This window comes from Vanrija pseudolonga, chromosome 2 (genome assembly GCF_020906515.1).
Source record: "Vanrija pseudolonga chromosome 2, complete sequence".
In the NCBI taxonomy this organism is placed as follows: Eukaryota; Fungi; Basidiomycota; class Tremellomycetes; order Trichosporonales; family Trichosporonaceae; genus Vanrija; species Vanrija pseudolonga.
In genome coordinates, this window is record NC_085850.1 from 1635172 (window position 1) to 1645533 (window position 10362).

Below are 10362 nucleotides of genomic sequence, written 5' to 3' on the forward strand. Positions count from 1 at the left end.
GCTGCGGCTGCGGCTGCAGCCGCCCTGTTGATATCCATGCCCGTAGTTACTTTAGCTTTGGACAGATATGAGATTCACGCATTGCTAGGAAGTGGCGCGTGCGGCACAGGGGTGTACTGGGCTGGACTACCTAGTAACTATTAACTGCTGTCTACGGACCGCAACGCTCTCTTTCTTACTGACCATCCTGCTAGGGACAACACTCGCCCTCCCTACGGCTGCCCCTCCCAATGAATACTGTCGGCATGGAAGCGCATCATGTCCGCAGCGGCCTGGCGCACGCGCTCAACATCAGCCGGCCGCGCGCCAACATGGGCCGCGACGTCCTCCCAGCCGCGCAGCCGGAGGTGCGGAGCGACGCGGTGTACATGGTCGAGGGGTTGCGCCCTTCTCCCGACGACGCCGCCAAGGAGGAGGTCTGGCGTCGCGTCAGGTCAGCACCGGCCCGTCTGTCCCCCGAACTCGCTCGGACTCACGCAGGAGGTTGCGCCGCACAGCGGGAGCGAGCACGCGGCACCCGCGTCCGCGGACGCGCGGGCCGTTGTCTGCAGGGACGAATGGGACCTGGGGCGGCATGGCGGCGGGGGAGAGCTCGCGCAGCGGCGTGTCGGCGCGGGTACGTGCAGCGGGGACGGGGACGGGTTGCCGGTCGACTCGGCGGACTTTGGCCTTGGGCTTGTGTTCACTCTTGGCCTCGGGCTCACGCTTGGGCAGGCGTTCACTCTTAGTCTCCCGCTCCCGCTTGGGCTTGTGGTCGCGCTCGCGGTCGTGGTCGCGCTTGCGCTCCCGGGGCCGCGCCGGCGTGCTGCCCGTGTACTCGATGTCCGAGTCGTCGCTTGCGGGGGCGGGGCGCTTGGGCGGGGTTGCGGTGGGCCGCTGCGCCGGCTCGAGTGTGGGTGGGACCAGGACGGGTGCGCGTTGCTTGTGCGTGGCCGCTGCCCGTGCCGCCGGGTACGACGAGCTGGGTGCCTTTGCTGTTGTCGTCGCCGGTTCCGGTAACGCCGTGCGCTCGGCCCCGCTCGTCGTCTGCTTGGCCACTATCGGCGTGCTCCCGCCTGCCGCCGGGGCGGACACGCCTCGCGTTGCGCGCGGCGTCGCTGGCCGCGGTGACGGCCGCCGCCACGCCGGTTCTGCGTTTCGGCTCGCCGCCGCCGTTGCCGTCGCCGTGCCCGCCGTGCCGCCTGTCGCCGCCGGGCTTTCGAGCACTGGTGGTACTTCGCTCATGTCGTGATGTAGGAGGATGAGGAGACGTCCAACGACCATGACTCATGTGAAGAGCAAGTGTGTATGTGTGCGCCCACACACATGGCGTCAGCCATGGAATGCATGTGGCACATGACGGCGTCTGTGCGACTGCCACAATTCACCCCATGAGCAATGCACCCTCACTCTCTACTTAATCTACAATGACATATATGCAATATTATCGTCACACGACGCGACGCTCTCCACCCCCTATGCAAGGAACTTTTGGAGGCTGTTCTTGGCCCCCGCGTCGGCGCGGTCCCAGTACGGGCCAAGGCCGACAGCCTGCGCGCGCGTGAGCACGTCCACGACGTACGAGCGCAGCGGGATGTGGAACGCAGGGTCCGCATCCTCGAGCGTGCTGCGGCGAGATCCCTCGGGCGTGTGCTCGATCTCGCCCCACTGTGTTGGGTTGTCGTTCTTCCAGTGGTTGATCGAGGCCCTGGAGGGGCGTCAGCGGAATCTCAGCCGACGTACTCACTCGCCCTGGCCGAGGCTGCCATCATCCTGCACAGGCGAGAGGTCGCCAAGAACATCGAGGAAGATGTTCACTGGTGCGTTAGCTCGGCTGCGGTCCACCGCGGCTACTCACTGAACTCGCCGTCGAGACGCTCGAGGGCCTGGGTGTGACCTGTCGTGAGGAGTGCGCCTGCACCCATAGCAATAGTCTTCTTGTTGCGCGACTCGGCGACATAGTCAAAGTTGCGCCACATGGCATCAAACACCTCCTCCAGCAGCTTGTGACCGTCGCGGTGGCTGATCCTCGCCTGCTCCGATGCCAGCTGCAGGAAGATGGTGGGGTCACGTAACGCAATACGCGCAAGGATGAACAAGTAGGCCGCAAGGATGGTACCGGATGCCTTGTCGTCCTCAAGCGCCTGGAGAATGTGGTTGTAGAGACCGGATTCGAGGAGGCTGTGGGCAAGGGACTCGAGGGGAGCAGTCTGAACCAAGAGGTGCACCGTGGTGAGGATGCGCACAACCGCTTCGGCGTTCTTGCCTGCAGTCGTGATCGCCTGCATAAGCGAGTTGCAGATTGCGCCGCCAAAGTTCTGAGTGATGCCTGCCGCGTCGAGTAGCAGGTACGAGTCCAACAGAGGGAGTAGCTGCTTGATCAGGTCCATGTTCTCTCCAATAGCACCGAGGAGACCGGGGAGCAGGCGAATCAAGCCCGTCTCGGGGGTAGGCTGGTACGGCGACGCAGCGTTCCACAACGCAGTCTGCCACCTAGGGATGTCAGAAGCAGCAGCAACAAGGATCAGTGGACTTACAGGATGATGCCGTCCTCCTCGAAGAAAGCCTTGGCGGGCTCCTGCAAGCTCTCCTCAATGAGGGGGATTACGAGCTCCATGAGGTTGCCAGATGACTCCTTGGCGGCCTGGGATGTCAGTGACGTCTCATTGGGTCAACGCGAAGCGGCTTACTGCTACGATCTTGGTCGTGAGGACGACCAGCGACGCCTTGAACAGCCACTCGCCTTCGAGGCCAGAAGCGCCATGCCCTGTGATCGTCAGTATATGCCATATAGTGGCCGTGACACTCACAGAGACCAGGAATAGCCTGCGCCAGAGTGGGAAGGTACGGCATCATCTGAAACGCGTCAGCCATGAACACCATGGTAGCTCACCTTGTCCTCGACACGCTCAATAATGACACCAATGGTGTCATTGACATAGCGCTTTCCATCCAATGTTGTTGCCTCACCGAGAAGCTTGATGCTGGGGATGTCAGCGGTGCGAGACGCATGGTGACCTACAGCTCATCGACAGTCTGCTGGATGTAAGGCACAAAGTAGCTGACCTCGAGCTCCCACAACTGCGCATGTCAGTGACCATCCGATTGTTCTGCACTCACGTCAACACACTCCTTCACAGCGATGGCGGCAGTGAGGTTGACAGCAGCGTCCGAGGCCTCGCCACGCTCGGCCAAGAGATGAATGAGGATCTGCCACACCAGGCCAATCTTCGCACACTCCTCGTCAGAGCCGACCCACTGGCCGATAAGCCAAGCCACACGGCGCTTGAGGATGCGGAGGAGGGGCTGGGGCTGGCCAAGCCACGAGCTCACGCCTTGGAGGAAACGATTAAAGTCGACACCGCCATGGGTAGCGAGAGCTCGGCTGAGACGACCAACAGCGCAGTACACGGCCTCCTTCCGCAGGATGCTCGCCAGGTCGGTCGGAGGGATGGCTGCGGGGTTAGGGAGAGTTCTGAAGCGTCAACCTACCCTCGGTCTCGGCGAGGATCCTCAACATCTCAGGCTCGATAGGCTTCCTGTCCGCAGGAAGGTGGCGACAGGCGTTGTTGAGAGCAATGAGCACACGCTCGGCGCAAGGCTGTATGGTCAGTTGCCTTGCTTTTGACCACTACACATCCGACATACCCGGAACTCGAAGGCCCACGCCTCCTCGTCGTGGCTCTCAGCAATGAGCCACTCTTCGGCCTCATCCTCCAGACCCTCTAGGTCAGTCGAGGTGAGGGGCAGGAGCTTGTCGATAAGCAGATGGAGAGCGGCGAGAATGAAGTCCGGGGTAAAGACTGGCGCCCGTTAGTCGCCGATATATCAGTCGAGCACTCACTGTCTGGGTGATCATGAGCGAGGATAGGGAGAATGTCCTTGAAGAGCAGCATGCCGAGAAGCAGGAACCGCTTGGGGTAGGGGTTCTCGTCCGAATCTGGCGTTGTCAGCTGAGGCCAAAGCCATGTTGCTCACCGTCATTCGAGACAGCGCCATCACTGCCTGCCACAACGCCACCGACAGCACCCCACCACCATCCCACACCATTCGTGGCACCCTCGAGCTGGCACCAGCCCTTGGGATCCGCCGCAATCATCACCCTCCACCACTTGCCAATCGCGCGGAGGTGCTTGATCAATGAGTGGATAAGCTTGGTGTACTCTGGCGGGGTGGGGGAAGGAGGGGAGCGGAGCAGACGCAGACGGTGCTCCTGAATGAGGGGGGCGTAGTGGACCGAGTGGTGAAGAAGGACCTTGATCTGTGCACGCTGCGTTAGTCACACAACACGGACCCAGTCGAGTCAACCTACGTGCTCGAGGCCCTTGGCAGACTGCAAACCCTTGGCCTTAGTCCAGTGCCACTGTCCAAAGCGAGCGAGGATCCTATGAGAGTCAGTCACATCCTACATATAGGCTGCTCCACTCACTTGAACGCATAACGACCAGCCTCGCCGATGACCCAGTCGTCATCGCCATTGCGTTCCCTGTTGGCCCAGATCTCGAGGACCTTCCCGACTGGGGCGGCGAATACCTCCTCGAGGGTCTGAAGAACCTGGACACTAGACGCGATCTTGACCGTACGCCACTCCTTGACGAGCGCATTGATGGTCCAGAGCGTGTTGAGGAGGACGGTCACGGTCGACGAGCCAGGCGCAGTCGAATGGGGGTGGGAGTCGAGATGGGCGAGGCAAGTGAGGAGGGGGTTGAGGAGGAGCGTGGGGAGGGTTGGAAACTGTCTGGGGTACTCGATACGCGCGACCGCGACGAGGAGGCTGAGTTGGGGGCGGGCGATCTGGTTGCCATGTCAGTGGTCGCGTGCCACCAGTGTTTGCCACACGCCCTACTCACACCAAAGTCTGGTTCCTCGAGGAAGGTGAAGAGGCGTTCTCGGAGCTCGGGCTTGCGAGCCTCGGGTACTAGGGCCTTGCTACGCCACTTGGTCTTGAGCTCTCGACCTGTAATAACTGAGGCCAACAGACGCTCGCCCTGGCTGAGGGACTTGTCGGCGGCGTAGGCCTGGAGGGCGATGAAGAATTCTGGCTGCTTGAAGAGCTCGGTCAAGGCAGCCTGATCTCTAACGTATGCCTCGTTTGAGGTTGGGTTGACCAATGAGTGCAGGAGCACCCTCAGGTCGGGGTGCTGAGCTGCTGCCATGGTGTTTTACGTGGGAGGTTGAGTGATGAGCGATGAGCAAGTGGTCGTTGTTGACGATCAAGGGTGGAAATAAAAGCGTGCCGTACTCGCCGTGGTGCACTGGTCTCCACTGTGTGCTGCACCCTGTCACGTCCTGCTCATCTTGCAACGCGTACAAATACGCGCTATCTACCCGCCCAAAATTTATCACACGTCATTCTACAGGCCACGTGGGAGGCTCGTGCCTGACAATCTCAAAGTTGAGAACGACGGTGACCACGAACTGTTCAACTTGGACAGCCAACATCTTGTCAACAAGGCAAGAGCAAACAGTCGCCCACCATGCCTAGCATGTTCCACTCCCGCGTCACCATCGAGGCAGGTGACCTCGTCATTATCTTCATGGTGCGTACACGTCGGTCGTTTGGGTCTCTCTGACACCTCACCAGTCTCGCGACAACATGACCGCCATCACCGTCACCCCAGGAGAGTTCTTCCACAACAAGTTTGGACGGTACAGCCACGACGAGATGATTGGCGTCAAGTTTGGCTCCAAGGTTTGTGCTCTCGCATTGGGTGGAGTTTCAGCTGCTAATCAGGCTCCCAGTTGCACTCGCCCCCTCCCCAGTCTGGTTACATCCACCTCCTCCGCCCCACCCCCGAGCTCTGGACACTCTCGCTGCCGCACCGAACGCAGATCTTGTATATGCCTGACATCGCCTACATCATCCAGCGCCTCTGCGTGCGTGTGGGTGGCAAGGTGATCGAGGCCGGAACCGGAAGTGGAAGTATGACCCACAGCTTGTCTCGAGCTGTCGGTAAGCGGGGCCTGGTCAACAGCTTCGAGTACCACAAGACGAGGTTTGAGAAGGCAGGGTGAGTAGCGCAATGTCCTCTTGTGCATGTTACTAACACTAGACCAGCGAGGAGTTCACTGAGCACGGCCTCACCAATGTCCACCTGCAGCACCGTAATGTCTGCAAGGATGGCTTCAACGAGGTGAAGGACGTCGAAGCGAGTGAGTCTGGGTATCTCAAAGATGGAGCTCGGACTAACTTGATTCAGTCTTCCTCGACTTGCCAGCACCCTGGGAGGCGATCCCTCATGCCGTCGACGCGTTGAATGTGAGTTAAGCCCACGGTGCGCCTGACTAATGCCAGCCCAACCTCGTCACCAGGATCTGCTGCTTCAGCCCCTGTATTGAGCAGGTAACTAAGACTGCGTCTGCTCTCCGCGACTACGGTTTCTCAGGTGAGCTTATAAACCGCCGGGTACTCCTGTCCTGCGCTCACCCGGTCAGACGTCGCCACCCAGGAGGTGCTTATCCGCACGTACGACCTGGTGCCCCCTCCTCCTCAAAACTCGCACCACCTGGAGGACGTGTCGCAGATCACTCAGCGGTTGAGAGACCACGAGAAGCGGAAAGAGGAGAGGCGCGTGACCCAGATGCGCAACGCCCGTGAGAAGGCGCGCATCCTCAAGGAGCAGCAGGCCAAGGAGGAGGCTGAGGCGCGGGGAGAGACCGAGGGCGAGAGCAAGGAGGTCGATATGGCGGAGGACGGCACCGCTTCGCGTGACAAGCGCAAGCCATCAGACGAGCCGTCTGACGAGAAGGAGTCATCAAAGAAGCCTCGTACCGAGGGTCCTGAAGCCACGACTTCGGAAGATCTGGTCGCCGATACCGAGGACCCGACCGAGCCAACTCCGACGACCATTTACGACGAGCCTTCTGTTGCGTGGAACTCGATGGTTCTCATCAAGCCGTCACCTGAGATGCGTGGCCACACGTCATACCTGACGTTTGCGACCTTGTATCCGGCTGCCATCCGAGCCCAGCTCGCCGCACAGGACGAGGCGACGTTGCGCGTCCCGGCGTCAACCACACGTGTTGGCAGGGTCGGAGAGCTAGCCGCCAAGGCCGACGTGTCCGCCGCTGACCCGGAACCGACAGAGGTGTCCGAATATGGAGCACCGAGCTTTGATGCTGCACTGGGTGAGGTGCCCGAGGAGGAGTTGCTTCCATCCACGGGGCCCTAGTTCTGGTTGCCGTGTGTAGTAGTGTATGGGGCTGCAGAGGGGATGCATGTGTGTGCATATGACCGAGAGAGTTGGCTGGGGCATTGTGCCTCTTGTTCGGGTCAATCGGAGTTAGGCCCACGGTGGTTGCCTTGTTGGGTGCTCACTCAGGGCTCCATGGTGACGGGGGCGGTATTTTTTGAGAGGAGCTGCATTATCAGATAACGTTGGCATGCCGCGCACCCGCCAGGCCGACTCGACTTGCCCCCCACTTTGTCCACCAACCTGCCTTCTTTCCCTTTGGCCCCTTGTCGCCTTCCCCCTCTCACCCCCCGACTCACCCGTGCTCCATCACCATCGCACCCACTTTACAACCCACCCCCCCCCCTCTCAACAACCACAACCGTCATCCATCCACGACAGCCTTCGCAATGGCGGCCCAGAGCCAGCCATCCACATCACAGCAGCAACCGCCCGCTGCGGCTGCAGCAGCACGCCCCATCGTTCCGCATTTACAGACAAACACCACCCAACAACCCGTACGAAAAGACTCTTTCCCGCCCAACACGCCCTCGGCACTCTCCCATGTGTCTTCCCCAGGGGCGCCCGCCCACTCGCCATCCGTTAAGCGGCCCATCGCCCCCGCGACGGAAGCCCCAGGAGCGCCCCGACCACCGGGGCCAGAGCGAAAGCCCACCTCGGACGGCCGGAGCCAGAGCATCGTCGACCCCGCCACGGGGAAGAAGAAGCGGATCAGCCTGAGCTGCGCCCAGTGTGAGTCCACGTCGTGGATGCCGCGGATGGATGGATCGGTCCCGGGGTCGCGTGTTTACCGATGCTGACCACGCCGCTCTTTTTAGGCGCCAAGCGAAAGCAAAAGGTCGGTGCTCTTTCCTAGCGCTTGTGGCGTCATCACACTCACACTCCATCTGCAGTGCAACCGCGAATACCCATGCCAACACTGTACGTACTACGATGCTTGAACGCTCTACTTGTTGCTGGTGATTTTTCTGACACATCTCGCGTAGGCCTCGGTGAGCCAATACCCATGCGATATCACGGAACAAACTCCCTTGCTGACCCCTTGAAGCCCGCAAGGTCCCTGAGCTATGTGTTCGTACCCGGCCCTCCTGCCCCCATGGGAGACACGGGATAATATGACTGACCACATGGGTTGTGCACAGGTTCCATACACGCCAGCGCCCACGAATACAGGAGCGGGTGGACTTGACCAAGCTGCCACTGAGAGGATAGAGCGGATGGAGAACGTTCTGTCCGTGATGGTGCGCCATAACCCAGGCATTGGCGGGTATGACGCCGTGCGCGAGTGGCTGTCGTGTACGTTTACACGCAGGTGGTGTAGTGGCGGTTCCATTCTGACTTGCACGACTCACAGCCACGGCCTTCCAACGATTCGTGGCGACTGCTCCCTCGACACCAGGTTCGCCATCCAACTTGATCCCGCACCAACTCCACAATCCGCCACTGCCACCCGCATCGCATGCGCCGCGGGTAAAGCATGCGGATGGTCTCAACCTGTCTACTGATGAGATCGAACGCATGGACAAGGGCGCATCATCGGAAGAAGGCGACCGTGTGGGGAAGGGATGGCTGGGGCAGCTGGAAGGGTACGTGGCGCATGATCTTGGTCGCGAAGGGTGTCAGCTGACATGTTTGTGTCATACAGTGGAGTGCCCGAAAGCGTAAGCAGATGCTCTGGCGCGTTACCGAGCAAATTCTGACGCCCCACAGATGCGTACGGACGGAGACATCAACATGCAGCTCGATGTCCACGGGACACCAGCAGAGAACCTCCAGCGCCTCATCACCGACTGTGGAGTCAGCCCGCACAAGGTTAGTTTTTTGTCGTCTTCTTCGGGGTTCTTCGGGCGCATTGCACAGACGCTTACGGCATGTGATAGGTCCAGGAACTCATCCAAGAACTGCCACCAAAGCCGTTTGCTGACCGGGTTATTGACTGGTTCTTCCGCCACCTCAACCAGGTGCGGTATCCAATCGACGAAAGACTGTTCCGGACATGTAGGTCGAGGCGCATGGCAAGAGAGTCAGAACTAACAGTGCCCTCAGCCTACGAGGACTTGTACAACAAGACAACGGCGGTTGACCCTGCCAATGTTCGAGCACTGCCACTTGTGTTCATTGTTCTTGCCATGGCGGTCCGTCTAGCGCCAGACCAGTGGGCAGGCGATGACCACACACGCAAGATCTCGAGTCTACGAATGTACTGGAGCTGTGCGTTAAGATTTGGAGTGTAAACCGAGCTAACGCCACCAGCTCGCCGAAGTATTTTGATAGCGACAGCCATTCAGTCCGAGTCCCTCGAACTCGTCGTGACTCGTCTCCTGGTGAGTAGCACGCCAAGGCAGGCATCCTGACAACCAGAGCGCAATGTACCTCGTCTTAATTCATGACCGCCGCCTCACCGAGTGCTGGTCCCAGCTCGGCGCGTCGCTCCGGACAGCCCAAGCCATCGGCCTGCATCGCGATGGGTCAAAGCTTGGTCTCGAGTGAGTTAACATGCTACTTCCATTGAATTTTGCCCACTTACCCTCACCAGTCCATTCCAGACAGAGTACAGGCGGCGACTGTGGAGCCACCTCTACCACGCCGATCGCTTGTATAGTTTGATACTTGGCCGCCCGCCCAGCATTTCAGACAGCTATACCGATTCTTTGTAGGTTTGGCCGTTTTTAAGGTAACCTAACCACCAGGCCACCATCAAACGTCGAACTGAGCGACTATGATCTCACGAACCCCACCTCCCCCCTTCCAGTATCCAAGCCCCTTTCAGAGCCAACAACTGCCACCTTCCTCATTCTGCGCCGCCACCTCTCGCAGATCATTGGCCGGATTGTTCACCACTTCCAGAAGCTCAACGAGCCAGCACAGTACTCCGACGTGCAGCGGCTACAGGAGGAGCTGGATGGGTTCAACAACAAGTTGCCTCCGCACTTCAGGATGCGGGATCCGGACAAGAGTCTTGACAAGCGTGCGTGTGGCAGTCGCCTTGTCCTCGTGAGCTAACATGCCTCAGAATTCTACTGGCTGCCCGTGCACCGCTTCATGCTCCTGACTGAGGTGCTGGTAACAACAATTATTCTTCACGTAAGTCAACTGTCCCTTCGCTGTCTTCCGAGCTGATCTGGCAGCGTCCTTGGCTCCTGCGGCGACTGTCGAGCAACCGGTACCAAGCCTCCCGCACGGCCTGTTT

At 59.9% G+C, this 10362-nt stretch overlaps 3 protein-coding genes across 3 annotated transcripts; 1 reads left to right on the plus strand and 2 right to left on the minus strand.

Annotated features, from left to right (window-relative positions):
* Positions 1–212: 212 nt before the first annotated feature.
* On the minus strand, positions 213–1263 carry LOC62_02G002392 (uncharacterized protein; the record flags this gene model as incomplete). Its single annotated transcript, XM_062768902.1, has 2 exons — positions 213–418; positions 477–1263. 2 exons carry the CDS (start codon positions 1261–1263, stop codon positions 213–215), a joined length of 993 nt encoding a protein of 330 aa, XP_062624886.1.
* A 99-nt stretch (positions 1264–1362) lies between these two features.
* Positions 1363–5165, minus strand: IPO11 (Importin-11). Its single transcript, XM_062768903.1, has 16 exons — positions 4830–5165; positions 4409–4773; positions 4292–4364; positions 3958–4240; positions 3824–3919; positions 3628–3782; positions 3472–3580; positions 3100–3434; positions 3002–3060; positions 2873–2963; positions 2790–2835; positions 2670–2746; positions 2517–2623; positions 1838–2472; positions 1727–1796; positions 1363–1687 (listed from the first exon to the last, which is right to left on the minus strand). The coding sequence occupies exons 1-16, from the start codon at positions 5133–5135 to the stop codon at positions 1456–1458; spliced, it is 3039 nt and encodes a 1012-aa protein (XP_062624887.1). The 5' UTR covers positions 5136–5165; the 3' UTR covers positions 1363–1455.
* Positions 5166–5414: 249 nt separating this feature from the next.
* Positions 5415–7204, plus strand: TRM61 (tRNA (adenine(58)-N(1))-methyltransferase catalytic subunit TRM61). The gene is made up of 7 exons (XM_062768904.1): positions 5415–5519; positions 5564–5671; positions 5722–5990; positions 6038–6132; positions 6180–6238; positions 6275–6365; positions 6415–7204. Exons 1-7 carry the CDS (start codon positions 5457–5459, stop codon positions 7149–7151), a joined length of 1422 nt encoding a protein of 473 aa, XP_062624888.1. The 5' UTR covers positions 5415–5456; the 3' UTR covers positions 7152–7204.
* The last annotated feature ends 3158 nt before the right edge of the window (positions 7205–10362 follow it).

Excerpts from the sequence above, each read along its gene's own strand:
- IPO11 (XM_062768903.1), bottom strand. The coding sequence starts at position 5,135 with ATGGCAGCAGCTCAGCACCCCGACCTGAGGGTGCTCCTGCACTCATTG. Across the intron at positions 2,836-2,872 it reads TTGAGCGTGTCGAGGACAAG|ATGATGCCGTACCTTCCCAC; the intron begins GTGAGCTACCAT and ends GACGCGTTTCAG. Across the intron at positions 1,688-1,726 it reads GGCAGCCTCGGCCAGGGCGA|GGCCTCGATCAACCACTGGA; the intron begins GTGAGTACGTCG and ends ACGCCCCTCCAG.
- TRM61 (XM_062768904.1), top strand. The coding sequence starts at position 5,457 with ATGCCTAGCATGTTCCACTCCCGCGTCACCATCGAGGCAGGTGACCTC. Across the intron at positions 5,991-6,037 it reads ACGAGGTTTGAGAAGGCAGG|CGAGGAGTTCACTGAGCACG; the intron begins GTGAGTAGCGCA and ends ACACTAGACCAG. Across the intron at positions 6,133-6,179 it reads GGTGAAGGACGTCGAAGCGA|TCTTCCTCGACTTGCCAGCA; the intron begins GTGAGTCTGGGT and ends AACTTGATTCAG.